The 17,394-nt window shown below is 43.0% G+C and overlaps 1 protein-coding gene and 1 pseudogene across 1 annotated transcript; one reads left to right on the forward strand and one right to left on the reverse strand.

The window, feature by feature from the left end:
* Positions 1-1,804: 1,804 nt before the first annotated feature.
* On the reverse strand, positions 1,805-10,887 carry LOC121533928 (kinesin-like protein KIF20B). The gene is made up of 23 exons (XM_041840407.2): positions 10,781-10,887; positions 10,446-10,560; positions 10,187-10,276; positions 9,950-10,087; positions 9,703-9,841; positions 9,111-9,295; positions 8,955-9,009; positions 8,598-8,807; positions 8,124-8,307; positions 7,882-8,028; positions 7,611-7,773; positions 5,915-6,181; positions 5,691-5,830; positions 5,461-5,590; positions 5,120-5,324; positions 4,979-5,031; positions 4,758-4,877; positions 4,455-4,605; positions 3,187-4,338; positions 2,939-3,072; positions 2,646-2,807; positions 2,036-2,201; positions 1,805-1,952 (listed from the first exon to the last, which is right to left on the reverse strand). The coding sequence occupies exons 2-22, from the start codon at positions 10,554-10,556 to the stop codon at positions 2,136-2,138; spliced, it is 4,002 nt and encodes a 1,333-aa protein (XP_041696341.2). The 5' UTR covers positions 10,557-10,560; positions 10,781-10,887; the 3' UTR covers positions 1,805-1,952; positions 2,036-2,135.
* A 1,434-nt stretch (positions 10,888-12,321) lies between these two features.
* Positions 12,322-17,189, forward strand: LOC121581502 (annotated as a pseudogene).
* The last annotated feature ends 205 nt before the right edge of the window (positions 17,190-17,394 follow it).

Raw genomic sequence — 17,394 nt, forward strand, 5'->3', positions numbered from 1 at the left:
GCACACAGACACACATTGTAATATTGTACATTTGTAGTGACAGAGTAGTGATGTAATAACTTATTGTATAATGCATTGTTTTGTTTATGATGTAGGCCAGGATTGTCAAACTAATTTTGCCCAGGGGGCCCGCATTCGACGAGGTCCGGAGGTCTGCACTGAAAATTAGTTATATTTCCTCTCCGTCAAAACATGTATTTTTGTTGTTGTTCCCCCCTCCCCCTCGATGCTCCCTGACACTAGCTTTCATTTAGATTATTATTAGCAAGCTGGACAAAAAACCAAAAACTGTATGAATGAGGTCAACTATCATTTCTACACAGTTTCGGTTTGGTTTTAGTCATTTTAAAGTATATCGATGTTGTTTTTACTCAAAACTACCCGCGGGCTGGATTGAACCCCTGCACGGGTCGTATGTTTGACACCCCTGATGTAGGCGGTTACCTTTTGTTATTATAATCCTGTGTGGACACCAGGAAGAGTAGCTGCTGTAAAGAGTATGTGCATGTTAACACCTTATCCTGAATAAGACCTTAACCTGGAAACGAGCCATTATCTGGAATACTGTGTGCATGTAAACGTGGTCATTGTCGTGTATTTGCTGCTTGCTCTCTGGAAGGGTTCTCCTGGGTAATACCCAGTCTGTTGAGATGTTCTAATCCTCTCCACCCCTTACTCAATCTCTCACATGCACGTACAAACACAAACAAAATCAAAAAAATGCAGAGCAACACTATGCGACCGAACAGGCTTTCCATGTCTACATTTTTGAGAAAGTGTAATGAGATTCAAGAGATATGCAATGTTATGGTTTTCAGTCAACTGAACTTGAGAACTTCTGGACCTTATTTTCTAGATCTTCTATCTGATCTGTACCTTCTCCATCTCATTGCTCTTTCTCTTCCTGGCTGAGCGGGTGATTTTGACGGTCACAGACTTGTCCTCTCCCTGCCTCCGGATGTTCAGCTTGTTGGGTTGCAGAGGGCTGAATTGGATCTCCAGCTCTGGTTTGGGGAAGCGACGCTCTCGCCTGCCGTCTGTGGACACCTCAGAGGAGTCCAGTACCTGCCCAGACAGACAGGCCAACATTTTACACACAGGCAAAAACACACACAGACCACAAAACAGAAAATATGAATGTTCTTTTTACACCCGTATTGGGATGAGTCCAGGGCCTAAAATTAACATCCGCCAAATGCTGGTAGATTTTGAAATGATCAGGTAAGATGTCTATTTCACCAGCCACGTTGGTGGGTGGTCAGGGCTCCACATCGCGAGCATTTCACTCGCATTTGTGAATAAAAAGTCAAGTATTTCATAGCAAAGTTAATGTTGCAGTAGCTGTTTTCAAAGTATTTCTGCCTCGCGCTGCAACACTGCCTGGCTGGGGGCTGTGCTTACCCACGTGAAGCGCTGAGTGACAGACTCATTTTTAGAAGCGCTGTGCACAGGCATAAAAATGTGTTTAATTTACTTGAATGTCTACTGAAGTGAGACTTTGTCCTTGTGTTTTTTGGCTATTTACGTTGTTTTGTTCACAAGCTAGGTTGTTTTTCAATGTTTGAGTTTCAACTGCTATGCGAAGAGAAGCAATGCAGATAGCCTACTACTCACAGACACAAACATGCCTGGAGTCGCATTACCACGGTAACCTCTGGCCCTTAAAGGGGCAGGCAAACATTTGTCTTTGGTTAAAAGACTCAGGTCACAAAAAATGTAATTAAACAATATACCACATTCCTTCTTACTTTATACATTTATTGTTTTAGAAACATTACAAAGCAAGGTCATCCTTTCTTTTGTGTTTTGTTGGTGTAATTTTAGCAGGGAAAAATATTTTGACTGGTAAAAAATATGAGTGGCTGGTAGATTTTAAAATCTACTTGCCAGAGTTACTGGTGGACCAAAAAGTAAAATGTAGGCCCTGGATGAGTCTATCCCCGATGTTGTGGCTGAAAAATGACAAGAAAAATGAAGGAAACAGTCAACCACTCAGAATTGGAAGCAGCTCAATGATTCTCTGATCTATACTGACCTCTTGTGTTTGGAAGTTGGAGTGCTCGTTGATCTCCCTGAGCTTGCGCTCTCTGTCTGCTTTCCTCTCCTGGAGTTTCTGCATCTCTAATTTGAGGGCCTCAACCAGAGAGCCACTCTCCTCCCGTGCTCTCTTCTTTCTCAGAGGGCTGCTTTGGCAAGGTCTCCTGAAAACAGACACATTAGCAATAGAGGCCGACAGTCCTTATGGTGAGACATGCTGTCAATCGCGCCTGTCTGAAGTGCACCCGCTTTCCCTGCAACTACATAGCAATTAGTTGAAAAATGTGATAAGACATATGCTGGTAATATTCTGTTAAAGAGTTATCTACACTACATCAGATGGATCAAAGATAATGCGACTAGAATTTAAGTTATGAGGTAAAAACGTTTCCAATGTTCCACTAAATAATGGACTACGTCACAGAACCTCCAAAATGCTATTTCTGTGACCTTATTCTGCACTCATTTCATCAAAGCAAGTTCCGCTGCACATTCACTGCCTACGTACTCGGAAACTCCGTTAAGTACTGCCTTTGACCCAGAGACGCCATTACAAGCCCAGCAGTTCGATTGTGTTTATTTTTCAGAGTCATAATGATCCCATGTACCTCTTCAGTCCGCAGCTGGCTACAACTGAGCTCTTCTGAACACCCTCTCATCAACTCCAGGGCCAGGCACGGGCTCTTCTCCTCCTCTGGCCCATTGGCTACCTCCGTCAGAATAGCCCTCTCTTCAAGCCACCTCTCTGACTCATACTGTTCATTAGGCAGCTAGGAGGACATCAAAAGGAATGGTTACTTTACTCACCACGTGTGCGTACACCGTCCCGTTTCAGACAGAAACGGAAATGGCTGGAGTTTCAGGGGGGGACGTCGAGTAGTGATCAAACGACGGCTCTTACCTTCAAGCGCTCTTCGGTCCGCTGACATTCCCACTTCACGTTCTCGCACTCGCCGGGACAGTCGTTGAGGACATGAGAGGACTTGGCACCGTTTGTGTTTTTCTGTAGGCAGCCGTCCTTCAAACTCGTCAGCTCTTAAATCCAAAATGGAGACATTACTGCCAAATCCATTTATGTCTCTGAATGAAGACACAAGCTTAAATCAATGGCAAAAAATGTTTTATACAAAAGTGTGTGTGACCACTCACCTTCACTTAAAGCCTCAATCTCTTTCACCTTGGCTTCCAGAATCCGCTCTTGTTCAGTCTGTGTCCTCTCCTGCTCTGTCAGTGCAAGACGCATGTCTTCAATCACCTTTTCCTTAGACTTTCTGTGACTCTCCTCCTCCTCCAGTTTCCGTTGAGCTTCCTCTAGTCCCTCTTGCAGAGCTCCGCACTGGGCCTCCCTCTCAGCCAGCTGCTTCTCCAACGCCGCAACCCTCTCAGAGCTGCCTCCAGAGGCCTGAACCTGCGCCTCCAGGTCCAGGATCTGCTCCTTCTGGTGGCCTGCCAATTTTTTGAGGTCGGCATTACTCTTCATAATTTCGTTGCAAGTCCCTTTCTCTAATTCGTAGGCCTGTAGATTGAATTGGGCCTCGGACCGCTGTGTCTCTAGCTCATGTCTCAGCTGGCTGCAGAGTTCCTCCTGTCCAGAGAGCTGCTCTCTGACCTGGTTGAGCTCCTGCTCCAGGTCAGCTATCCGCTGGCTCTTCTGGACCGACTTCTCCACCACACTCTCACACTCCCTCTTCATGGCATCTATGGTGTCATGGAACTTGGAGTTGTTCCTCTGTGCAGAAGAGACCTTCAGTTCCTCTGCTTCCTTCCGGAGCCGTTCAGTTTCCAAGGTCAAGGATTCAATGGTTTGGGATTTTCCGTTGGATTCGTCTTCAAGACCCTTCAGGAGTGCTCTGGCTGCTTCTAGCTCCTCTGAAACCTTGGCGGACCTCTCAGTCTGCTCGGTAAGTTCTGTTTGGAGAGTTTTCACAGAAGACTCCACTTTCTGTGATGTCTGCTGGAGCAGGAAGATGCCGTTGACCAGTGCTTTGTTGTCTTTGGAGAGCCTGGCGGTCTCTTTCCTCTCTTGCTCCAGCGAGGCAATCACAGCTTCACAGTCATCAGTCTGCTCCTCCAGATCGTCGCTGAGCTTCTGGACGGTCTGTTCAAACGATACCCTCTCACGTTTGAGCTCTTCGGCATATTCACTCTTTCTTTTTATCTCTCTTTTGACCGTCTCCAACTTCTGAACCGTCGCCTTGTTGTCTTCTTTTAACTGCAAAATGGTCATGTCTTTTTGACGACATTCCGCCTGGAGTTTCTCCAACTCGTTTGCTAGAATGAGACGCTCGTCCTCAAGACTCCCTGGAGAGAGTAAAGGAGAAGGTCAGACAGATACGGAACTCTAAAAGTAAAATGGAAACATAAGGACCATTAGCCCGATAAAAGATGCAACCCTTTTCATATTTTTTGAGGACTACCTTTTTTCAGCGAAGGCTGATCATCAAGGTCTTCCAGGACATCTGCATGACGTTTTCTGCCCTCCTCAGAACTGGGACTGTCCCGGCTCATACACTTACAATTCTGTTTCAAGCTCAGGATCTCCTCCTTGATGGAGTCAACCAAGGCCCTCTGTTGACAAAAACGGTGAAAGGGAATGCATATTATCCTATACAGAGGTTCTGTGATGGATCATACTACATACACTAGGACTGATAACAAAGCGACCCCAGATATGCCATTAATGCAGGTGCAAGTATTTCAAGTTCAAGTCATTTACTTACATCCCTAGTTGAAGCCTCACTATTCTGGTCCATTGCTTCCTGCAGCTTGGTTATCACGTCATCTTTCTCATGGCAGATTTCCATTAAGGCCTCAAACTTCTGTGTCTGAGATTCCAAATTCTGCATGCAATCAAAATATGGAAACCCATAAACTCTAACCAAACCTTTCATTTCGTGTTCATATGCAACAAAATACATCCGATATCAATAGCCAGGCTTACCTCCTTCGCTTCCTCTAGCTGCCCGCACAATGGTTTCATTTCAATGCTCATTTCTGTAAACAGAAGGAAAAACACACTTGAGCTAAATCCAGAATATTCATCATGATCAAAATCACAGCAAGTGAGACATACTATACATACCATTGGTTTTGAGGTTGAGTTGCTGCTGGGTCTTGAGGAGCTCCTCTGATAAGTCGTCCACTTGCTTCCTCAGGCTGGCCATAGTGCCAGGAGACTCAGGCAGGTCCACCAGACAGGTCTGTGCAGCCTCCGCGTCCCTTCTGATTTTAGCCAGGTCATCTCGCATAGCGTCAACGATCCCCTCCAAGAGCACTACCTTATCCTCCTGCGGTGGAAAACAAAAGATATCAGCACTAAACTCATCATGCTATTCAAACAAGCACAGGTAAGGATGTTAGTGGTGAAGTTGTATTCTCTGCCTGATCTGATATTATGACCTGTGATCTGAACAAGACTGTTACCTTTGTCGTTTCGTTGTCACCAGTGACTCTTGCACGCTCGCCGACACTCTTGCCCACTAAATTCTTCAGGATTTCCAACCTCTTGTCCACTCTGTCCTCAGTGATCTCCCTCTCTTTGGCAAGACGCTCCCTGCAAGACAAAAACATTGTTCGGTCAATGCACCTACAGACAACGGCTAAGATTGACAGCGCGACTTTAAAAGAGAGAGGGAAATGCATCGACTACTTACTTGTAATCACTTTCCATTTTGGAGAATAGCTCCATGAACTCGATGGTGACCTCTTCACGGATGTGAGACTCCAAAGCCAATTTCTCAGCTTCCTCCTTCAGAAGCTTCTCATTGCGTTCCTCCACCAGAGCAAGCTGGCCCTTAAAATACCCAACAAAATCCATCTTTAACATTTAGTGAAAATTAACCAGTATATCAACATCTTGAATATGGACAAAACCTACATTGTCGAAGTCCTCGTCAAGTGCCGTCTTGTCCTCTTCTCCCGCCTCCAGAATGGTTTCCTCTGCCATGCCCTCATCACAGCTTTCCTCTTCCTCGTCATCCTCATCTTCCTGCACATCCTCCAGAGTGGTTTCCCAAGCCACCATGGAGCTCTTCCTCCTACTCCACAGGTCTTTGCAGTCAGCATTGTTGATGACGAGGGACACCTCTCTGGCAGATATCTTTGGGGCAATGGCAAGGACTGGTTTGGTGTTGAGGACCACCACCTGAGAAATAAGATACATTAGCATTTTTCCCACTTACACTACCGGTCAAAAGTTTTAGAACACCTACTCATTCAATGGTTTTTCTTTATTTTTCCTATTTTGTACATTGTAGAATAATAGTGAAGACATTAAAACTATGAAATAACACATATGGAATCATGTAGTAACCAAAAAAAGTGTTAAACAATTCAAAATCTATTTTATATTTCAGATTCTTCAAATAGCAACCCTTTGCCTTGATGACAGCTTTGCACACTCTTGGCATTCTCTCAACCAGCTTCATGAGGTAGTCACCTGGAATGCATTTCAATTAACAGGTGTGCCTTCTTAAAAGTTAATTTGTGGAATTTCTTTCCTTCTTAATGCGTTTGAGCCAATCAGTTGTGTTGTGAGAAGGTGGGGGGGTATACAGAAGATAGCCTTATTTGGTAAAAGACCAAGTCCATATTATGGCAAGAACAGCTCAAATAAGCAAAGAGAAACGACAGTCCATCATTACTTTAAGACATGAAGGTCAGTCAATATGGAACATTTCAAGAACTTTGAAAGTTTCTTCAAGTGCAGTCGCAAAAACCATCAAGCGCTATGATGAAACTGGCTCTCATGAGGACCGCGACAGGAATGGCAGAGGATACGTTCATTAGAGTTACCAGCCTCAGAAATTGTAGCCCAAATAAATGCTTCACAGAGTTCAAGTAACAAACACATCTCAACATCAACTGTTCAGAGGAGACTGTGTGAATTAGGCCTCCGTTCACACCGTAAAGCATGGAGGAGGTGTTATGGTGTGGGGGTGCTTTGCTGGTGACACTGTCTGTGATTTATTTAGAATTCAAGGCACACTTAACCAGCATGGCTACCACAGCGATACACCATCCCATCTGGTTTGGGCTTAGTGGGACTATCATTTGTTTTTCAACAGGACAATGACCCAACACACCTCCAGGCTGTGTAAAGGCTATTTTACCAAGAAGGAGAGTGCTGCATCAGATAACCTGGCCTCCACAATCCCCTGACCTCAACCAAATTGAGATGGTTTGGGATGAGTTGGACCACATAGTGAAGGAAAAGCAGCCAACACGTGCTCAGCATATGTGGTAACTCCTTCAAGACTGTTGGAAAAGCATTCCAGGTGAAGCTGGTTGAGAGAATGGCAAGAGTGTGCAAAGCTGTCATCAAGGCAAAGGGTGGCTATTTGAAGAATCTCAATTATAAAATATATTTTGATTTGTTTAACACTTTTTTGGTTACTACATGATTCCATATGTGTTATTTCATAGTTTTGATATCTTCACTATTATTCTACAATGTAGAAAATAGTACAAATAACGAAAAACCCTTGAATGAGTAGGTGTTCTAAAACTTTTGACCGGTAGTGTATATTACCAGCCACAAGCTTACGCTTCCTTATAAAGCTCCACTGACTGACCTTTTGGGCGACGGCGGAGAACTTGAGGACATTGAGCGTCTCGTCATACATGGAGGCGCATTGGTTGATGTTGACGATCATGCAAGCTTTCCCTCTACCAGAAAAAAACCCCTGGAGGTAGTGTGTGAGCTTGCTCTCTCTGAAGGGCACATGTTGTCGGAACCTGGAAGATATGTACATAAAAGGAGCATTATATTGGTTTATTAGAAACAAACATGTGCAGTCAGTGTGCGTGTAAAAGCATACATCTGTATACAGGTCAAATACTCACTTGGCTTGTTGGTTGAGCCTCAGAGCGTTGATGCATTTGCCCAGAATCAGCAATGAGGTGTTGATGTTGCCAGCCTCTTTTAACTGCACTCCTTTATTCTGAGTCCTTCCAGATCTCTCCGATCCAGCCAGATCACACAACGACAATCTTAGACATAACACACAACCATGAATAAAAACAGGACAATCTGGAGAAGAGCAATAAAAAATAAAATAAAACACAGAATAACTTGAGTCACTTACTCGCTAATTGTGTGGACTCTGGGTACACCAACATCTTCAATACGCAAGATCCGAACTGAGAATATGCTATGGCTTCTGCTGGAGACGTTGTTGAGCTTCGTGCAGGAGAAACTCTGGTTCTTCTTTCCGATCTTCATAACTTTGTACGCCTCCTCGGAATTGTTTACTTGAACCCACTTTAGAGCTACAAGGGGAACCATGTGTACGTTCTGTATGAACTGAAATCTCATAGCATCTAGACCAGGGCTGCACAACCCTCTTCCTGGAGATCTACCGTCCTGTGGGTTCAGTCCAACCCTACTTTAACACACCTGATTCTACTTATTAACTGCTCAACAGGACCTTAACTAGCTGAATCAAATATGCTAAATTTGGGATGGACTGAAAACCTACAGGACAGTAGATCTCCAGGAAGAGGGTTGGGAAGCCCTGATCTTGACTAATACATCACATATTCAATCAAAGTGACATTACCTTTCACAAAGGTGTTGCCTTTGATGTCCTGTGACAGCCGAAGGACGGTTCGCCTATGTGACCCATTAGGAATGGGCTCCAGTAGGTCGTGGATGTTCTCATTGTAGATTTCACAGAAGGACACCCACACTGAGTATTTAGTGTGGGAGTCCACGTCCAGGCAGAAACTGTCTCCTTCCCCCTGATCACTGATGTCGCTTAAGGAGGAACCTGTCAATCAGACAACAAATCATACATTGATTTAACAACAGTGTAACAATTAAGATGTTTATTTGGTGTCAAATACAGTATCAAGAAATTTCAAAAATACATAGCTGCTGTACTTAACATACTCAAAGCCTGAAACAAGTTTCTTACCCTCCAGTATTGTTGACCTGCATGTGGAGCTCATCGTACTTTTCAGAAAACCACTCTGAAGAGAAAAAAGAAAGGAGGAAAAGACTCATTTACATTTCAGAGAGAAAGAAAGCAAAGGGGGGGCATTGTGCTTGAGGTTTTACTGCTAAAACTCACCTCCTTTGACAGTCTCATGAGGTTTAGCTTATTTGTAGTCTCTTCATCCTGCTGGTCCTTTGTGAGCCTGGTGAAGTCTCTGCATCGATGTGGTTTGACGTTGTTCTGTGTGTAGACTCTGCCCTCGATGCTGTTGAAGATCACGTTCAAAGACCTTGGCAGAATTCCACCATCACTCTCAGGGCCTGGAAGTATAAATAGATTAGATAGGGCGGCAGGTAGCTTAGTGGTTAAGAGCGTTGTGCCAGTAACCGAAAGGTCGCTGGTTCTAATCCCCGAGCCGACTAGATGAAAAATCTGTCAATGTGCCCTTGAGCAAGGCACTTAACCCTAATTGCTCATGTAAGTCGCTCTGGATAAGAGCGTCTGCTAAATGACTAAAATGTCAAATGTAAATATATTACGAGTTAAAGAGGGACAATGCCAAAAGTGTTTTGTGGTGAGCGTTGGGTATGAAACAGAGAGAGGTCAAAGGGCACATTTCAAAATGTCTGCATAGAAAACCCTAGAAAACGATTTATAACCCAATGTTATAACTTCAATTGTTAAATGCAAATTGGAAACATGCAAAAAAAAATCTATAGATTCTGACCGAGGAATGTGAACGTCTTCCCAGCGTTGGTGACTCCATATGTGAAGACAATAGAATTCCCTCCTTCTAGAACATCTCTTACCAGACGTTTCACTGTGCCATCAAACATCTGCCTCTGTGTAGTGTCAGGGCCATACACCTGGCGAGGGAGGGGGTTAACGGTTAAGAAAAAATGTCCACACTCATTTCTTAGAAAAAGTAAATCTTTACAAATAGCTACTAATCAAACAGCCAGAGAATGCCTTACCTGGGTGAACTGAAATCGTTGGGCTGTCTGAGTGACTGGTTTGTCACCGTCTGAGTGACTGGTTTGTCGTCTGGTTGATAAAGAGGTCCTAGGTGCCCTGAGTAAAACGGTGTCTGGTGGCTCCATGGAGACACATTCCTGGATTCAAACGGAGGAAAAGTAGTATGTACCACAGCATTCGGATCAATCATAATGCTCCTCGTTTTAGTGTACTGAATGTGTGTCATGGGAAAATACCTGAGATTCACCACTTTCATTCTCTGCTGTGGTAAACGGACGTATCCTGAGGTAGACACGCAAATGCTCTTTCTCAAATAATACAGAATCCTGTAGGGAGATAAGTAGACAGCATTTTACTGGGATTTAGTTAAAAGATGATGCTATGAAACCAATTACTAAATCTAGCTATATAGCGTATGTCTAATAACATCTAATAACAAAAAATGGACCCTAGTTAACTTGTCACATCAAGAAACATATCAGAACAGAAACAAACCTGTGGCAGAGCAGATGGAATTGCACAAAAATCTGCAAACAAGTTCTTTCTCAAATCGTCAACCACAATCGGTCCCACTCTCTCTGGTTTCTTGTCCAAACACGTATCCATCACTCTAAAAGACAGACATTTCACATTGTTTATGATGCCCTTTACTCTTTAGATACAATAAGATAGCTAAAGGCTAGGCTATCTAACGGCAACGCTAGCTAACTAACGTTGCGTTGCTGGAAAGAGAGACGACAAAACGCGTTAGCTTAGACAGAATCAAAAGGTTATGCATCTATCTTTTGTAGCTATATTTATAAAAACGTTGAAATACTATAATAACTCACGTTTTATGTATTTTTATTCACACAAACATTGATCTACAGTCCTCTCCATTCACTTCCAAACAACCTGGCCCCGGTCTAATTTTCAAACTGGACCAATCAGACAGCATGAGAGGCGGTGACCCTAGCCTCTCGAAAAGATGGCGGATTGTGAATCTAATGGCGGTAGAATCAAGGAGGGTTGGAGTATTGTTCAAAAGAATGGAAAAAGGAGCAAAGTGGGGTAGAGTGCGGAGAATGTCCCTTTATATCTTATAGGAGTAAGGTAATGAGGAGCAGTTTATCGAAATACCAATCTTGAAGAATCCATTTGAGCTATCCAAACTGGTGGAGCGAGTGATGGGTAAAGTGAAGGGTGTGAGGATCACGAGAGGCGGGTTTGTTTAGATGTTTTGTACATCTGCGATCAGAAGGAACGTGTGTTGCGGCTCTCCCGATTTGATAAAAGTTTGAGGTGTCGTTTGTGTCTCTTCGGAACAGGGCACCCATCAAGGGGGTAATATTTTGGCGTCTCGTGGCAAGTCGATGAAAAATATTCCTGGAGTGATTGATATGAAGTCTCTCCCTACTCAAGTGCAGTTAGGGTATATAAACTACAAAGTCAGAGCATTTATCCCACTGTAAAGCTTTTGGTCATGTGTCAAGGGTTTGCAGAAGGGAGAAACCGAGATGTCCAAGTTGTGGAAAATATAATTTAATGTGTTTATAAAAGTGATGAAAAAGTGAAATGTTGCAATTGTGGTGGGAACAATGAAGCCACGTATTTTGAATGCCCGACAAGGGTGAAAGAAAATTAGGTGGCCAAAGTTAGGGTTGTACAAAGCATTTCCTATTGTCGTAGTAAATATAAAATGTTATAGCTTGGTCTGACTAAAATCTTGTGCATGACCCATTTTAATGTTAGGAGCTTGTTTTCAATCAATGCTGTTCCTATGCAAGAACAATGGACAGAGGACCAATATCTTGTCAAGGACAACACCCACGCCACAGGCCACAATCTGGTTGCTCCCCACGAGTCTTTCCCATGAGACATACACATTCACACACACATCTCCATGCATACGCACACTCATTTTCATGCCTCACGAGTTCTTGCTCTGAGGACGCACACACACAAAAATGCATACGCACACACACACAACTGCACTTCTTTCTACTGGTCGGGTGCCAAGGGCAGAGGACTCTGCCGTGCACCAATGGGGCTTCTGCTCTGGACAGAGCAGACCCGCCTCCTACGCCTCGGGAACCAATCAAGGGACTAGAAGAAAGACCCTTTCTTTATGTTGCATTGTATAAAGTAATGCTGAAAACTCTGTTTTGGATCCCTTTTCAACTGTCTCCATAAGAGGCAACTGAATGGGTCCATGCATGTAGCTTGAGCAGATACCAGCTATCTCTGTGTTTAATAAACTGCCTTTTGCTTAAACATATTCCTCTCCGTCTAGCGTCGTTGGTTTTGTACTTCCTCTCCTGTATGGTTTCACCAACACTATGCAGCAGCGGTTAAAAGGGTTGAGGGTTTGAATGGTGCTCCTGAAGAGTCCATGGTGGTTGATAGGCCTATTAGCTACACAACCGATAATAAACGACTTCAGAGTGTAATTGCAACAGCAGCGCACCGTAACTGTTTGATCTTTTTCACATTTGCAAAACTGTTAAGCTAACACTAACTTCAGATTCGCTGAATCGTTTTAGCTAACGTCTACGCGTTAGTTCATCGCTTGAGGCAACGCGCAATATGTCGTCGCACTATGGACCAGAACTAGCTGAAAGATGTCTTGATTGATTTGCTAATCAAGTACTGTAATGTTTTCATGTTTCAGTTGGATGCTCCACAGTTGCCATCAATTATGTGGTTGATTTGCAGCAAAAGAAACAGGTAGGCTGCTCGGTGTTCCCTGTTTATAACTCACCAAGTCAAGAGAGCTGTCCTCACCTTTGTTAACATTTGTTTGCTTATGTTTACAGGGAATTGGCAAACCAAAATGTGTCTCAGAGCTGTTTGATACATTTCCCAAAGTGCAGGTAGTGTGACGTAATAGTAATGTTGACATATATAATGAAATACCTTTTCATAATGCTAGCTATCCTATATATGTCCGCTTTCTTTTGCACAGGGTAAATCCAGAACAATCAAGGTTTTAAACCGACTGACAGTTGTGGCCTCAGACCATCACACTTTGTGTCCAATGTACAAAACATTAGGAACACCTTTAATATTGAGTTTACCCCTTTTGCCCATAGAACAGCCTCAATTCGTCGGACCATGGAAAGCGTTACACAGAGATGCTGGCCAATGTTGACTCCAATGTTTCCCACTGTTGTGTCAAATTGTCTGGATTTGGGTGGTGGACCATTATTGATACACACGGGAAACAGTTGAGTGTGAAAAACCCAGAAGCATTGCAATTCTTGACACCGGTGTGCCTGGCACCTACTACCATACCCTGTTCAAAGGCACTTAAATATTTTGTCTTGCCCATTCACCCTCTGAATGGCACACATACACAATCCATGTCTCAATTGTGTCAAGGCTTAAAAATCCTTCTTTAACCTGTCTCCTTCCCTTCATCTACACTGATTGAAGTGGATTGAACAGGTGACATCAAAAAGGGATCATAGCTTTCACCTGGTCAGTCTGTCATGGAAAGAGCTGGTGTTCCTAATGTTTAGTACACTCCGTGTGCAGTAGCCGTTTGAACATTTGCTGACAGTTTTCATATTGTTGATTTTTCAAATAACATCTGTCCCTTCCCAGAGACCAACTGCAGAGTGCAAAGCCTATGACTTAGTGGCTGTCTATCCTAAAACAGAGAAGTTGTTTCATGTAGGTACATTTGTTCAGCATCATCCACTACTGACTATGTATGTTAGGATGACCTTCTGCTCATTTAGGTCTTCTACTTGTTTCAATAGGCAGCTTGCATGACATTTGATGTTGATATCATCTGTGTGGCAGTGACAGAAAAATAACCCTTCTTTTTCAAAAGAGCTCCAGTAAATGGGGTAAGTATGTATACAGTGCCTCGCAAAAGTATTCACGGGTTTCATTTTTTTTGTCAACAATCTCCAACAATATCCTTCAGTCAAGTGTTGAATTTCAAGCTACAAAGACCAGGGAGCTTTTCGAAAGCCTCATAAAGAAGGGCCCTAAAGTAATACTGCAAAAAAAACAGCAAAGGAATACACTTTTTGGCCTGAATGCAAAGCCTTATGTTTGGGGCAAATCCAACACATCACTGAGTAACTGCCTCCTTATTTTCAAGCATGGTGGTGGCTGCATCATGGTATGGGTATGCTTGACATCTATTGGGGAGTTTTTCAGGATGAAAATAAACTGGGTGGCGCTAAGCAGGCAAAATCCTAGAGGAAAACCTGCTTCACTCTGCTTTAAACCAGAGACTGGGAGAGGAATTCACCTTTCGCCAGGCATTACTGGAACCATGTCGTCCAAAAAGTTATACTTTTGAATCCTCTGTCCATAGAACGTTCTTCCAAGAGTCTTGATGATCATCCATGTGCTTTTTGGCAAACTTGAGTCAACTTTTTGGAAGAGATGGGTCCCATTATGCCTGGCGTAAACCAAATGCTGCATTCCACAGTAAGAACATCATACCAAAGGTCAAGCATGGTGGTGATGGTTTGGGGATGCTTTGCTGCCTCAGGACCTGGACGACTTGCCTTAATAGAAGAAACCATGAATTCTGCTCTGTATCAGAGAATTCTACAGGAGAATGTCATACCATCCGTCTGTGAGCTGAAGCTGAAGCGCAGCTGGGTCATGCAGCAAGACAATGATCCAAAACACACAATCAAGTCTACATGAAAATGGCTAAAAAGCAACAAATTGGAAGTTTTTGAATGGCCTAGTCAAAGTCCAGACCTAATCACAATTGAAATGTTGTGGCAGGACTTGAAACGAGCAGTTCATGCTTGAAAACCCACACGTCACTGAGTTAAAGCAGTTCTGCATGGAAGAGTGGGCCAAAATTCCTCCATAGCGACGTGAGAGACTGATCAACAACTACAGGAGGCATTTGGTTGGAGTCATTGCAGCTAAAGGTGGCACAACCCAGTTATTGAGTGTAAGGGGGCAATTACTTTTTCACACAGGGGAATTGGGAGTTGCATAACTTTGTTTATTAAATAAATATGTAATTGTTGTGTTATTTGTTCACTTATGTTCCCTTTATCTAATATTAGGTTTTGGTTGAAGATTTGATAACATTCAGTATCACAAATATGCAAAAGTAGAGAAAATTAGAAAGGGGGCAAATACTTTTTCATAGCATTGTGTGTGTATATATATATATATATATATATATACAGTGGGGAAAAAAAGTATTTAGTCAGCCACCAATTGTGCAAGTTCTCCCACTTAAAAAGATGAGAGAGGCCTGTAATTTTCATCATAGGTACACGTCAACTATGACAGACAAATTGAGAAAAAAAAATCCAGAAAATCACATTGTAGGATTTTTTATGAATTTATTTGCAGATTATGGTGGAAAATAAGTATTTGGTCACCTACAAACAAGCAAGATTTCTGGCTCTCACAGACCTGTAACTTCTTCTTTAAGAGGCTTCTCTGTCCTCCACTCGTTACCTGTATTAATGGCACCTGTTTGAACTTGTTATCAGTATAAAAGACACCTGTCCACAACCTCAAACAGTCACACTCCAAACTCCACTATGGCCAAGACCAAAGAGCTGTCAAAGGACACCAGAAACAAAATTGTAGACCTGCACCAGGCTGGGAAGACTGAATCTGCAATAGGTAAGCAGCTTGGTTTGAAGAAATGAACTGTGGGAGCAATTATTAGGAAATGGAAGACATACAAGACCACTGATAATCTCCCTCGATCTGGATCTCACCCCCAGTGGGGTCAAAATGATCACAAGAACGGTGAGCAAAAATCCCAGAACCACACGGGGGGACCTAGTGAATGACCTGCAGAGAGCTGGGACCAAAGTATCAAAGCCTACCAGAAGTAACACACTACGCCGCCAGGGACTCAAATCCTGCAGTGCGAGACGTGTCCCCCTGCTTAAGCCAGTACATGTCCAGGCCCGTCTGAAGTTTGCTAGAGTGCATTTGGATGATCCAGAAGAGGATTGGGAGAATGTCATATGGTCAGATGAAACCAAAATAGAACTTTTTGGTAAAAACTCAACTCGTCGTGTTTGGAGGACAAAGAATGCTGAGTTGCATCCAAAGAACACCATACCTAGTGTGAAGCATGGGGGTGGAAACATCATGCTTTGGGGCTGTTTTTCTGCAAAGGGACCAGGACGACTGATCCGTGTAAAGGAAAGAATGAATGGGGCCATGTATCGTGAGATTTTGAGTGAAAACCTCCTTCCATCAGCAAGGGCACTGAAGATGAAACGTGGCTGGGTCTTTCAGCATGACAATGATCCCAAACACACCGCCCGGGAAACGAAGGAGTGGCTTTGTAAGAAGCATTTCAAGGTCCTGGAGTGGCCTAGCCAGTCTCCAGATCTCAACCCCATAGAAAATCTTTGGAGGGAGTTGAAAGTCTGTGTTGCCCAGCGACAGCCCCAAAACATCACTGCTCTAGAGGAGATCTGCATGGAGGAATGGGCCAAAATACCAGCAACAGTGTGTGAAAACCTCGTGAAGACTTACAGAAAACGTTTGACCTGTGTCATTGCCAACAAAGGGTATATAACAAAGTATTGAGAAACTTTTGTTATTGACCAAATACTTATTTTCCACCATAATTTGCAAATAAATTCATTAAAAATCCTACAATGTGATTTTCTGGATTTTTTTTCTCATTTTGTCTGTCATAGTTGACGTGGTACCTATGATGAAAATTACATGCCTCTCTCATCTTTTTAAGTGGGAGAACTTGCACAATTGGTGGCTGACTAAATACTTTTTTCCCCCACTATATATATAGTAAAAGTGATGTAACTTGTGCTTGTGTCAGGCAATTGAAAGAGGTGTGTTCTTTGAGATAAGTTACACACCTGCAATCCGTGACTCCACCATGAGAAGATACACCATTGCAAATTCCTTCAGTCTCATGGAGACTGCAGAGCTGCGATCTCCACCAACCGTCGAGCTGTCCGCTTACATCGAGGTGAATAAGCTGCTGTTTATACACATTGGTCGATTAATTGAATAGACAAATGGTGTCTTCGCTTGGTTAAACGGGACAGTGAGTAGCCCATCTATGGAATGTTAATTTTGTGATTTATAATGTAACACTGTCATTTAACTATATTTTTTTACTTATCTATCAGTCTCAAAGCAGTATTTGTGGCACAAGAGAACCAAGGAATTGACTGTGTTGTCATTACAGAAACAAGACTGCCTTGGGTATTGTACACACTAGGAAGAAAGACCAGCCGTTGACTGAGAGACGGGAGGATGTTCCAGCATCCGAGGGCTAAGATTGAGACGGCATAGTAGAAAGTAAAATACTTTTGGATGAATAGAGAATGTGTTTATGTAAATGCCCTTTTATGAATATCCTTATTTGTGTTAATGTGACTGTTTTATAATGGTCAGTGGTTATATAGTTTGTCATGGATTAGCAACTATGATGACGCTTGATCCTTTTAGATGAAGCAAACAAATTCGGATA

Source organism: Coregonus clupeaformis, chromosome 1 (genome assembly GCF_020615455.1).
Source record: "Coregonus clupeaformis isolate EN_2021a chromosome 1, ASM2061545v1, whole genome shotgun sequence".
NCBI lineage: Eukaryota > Metazoa > Chordata > Actinopteri > Salmoniformes > Salmonidae > Coregonus > Coregonus clupeaformis.

Coding starts and splice junctions, on each gene's coding strand:
- LOC121533928 (XM_041840407.2), bottom strand. CDS start 10,556: ATGGATACGTGTTTGGACAAGAAACCAGAGAGAGTGGGACCGATTGTG. Junction 9,296..9,702: donor GAAGACGTTCACATTCCTCG/GTCAGAATCTAT, acceptor TTATACTTCCAG/GCCCTGAGAGTGATGGTGGA. Junction 5,325..5,460: donor GTGACAACGAAACGACAAAG/GTAACAGTCTTG, acceptor TTTCCACCGCAG/GAGGATAAGGTAGTGCTCTT.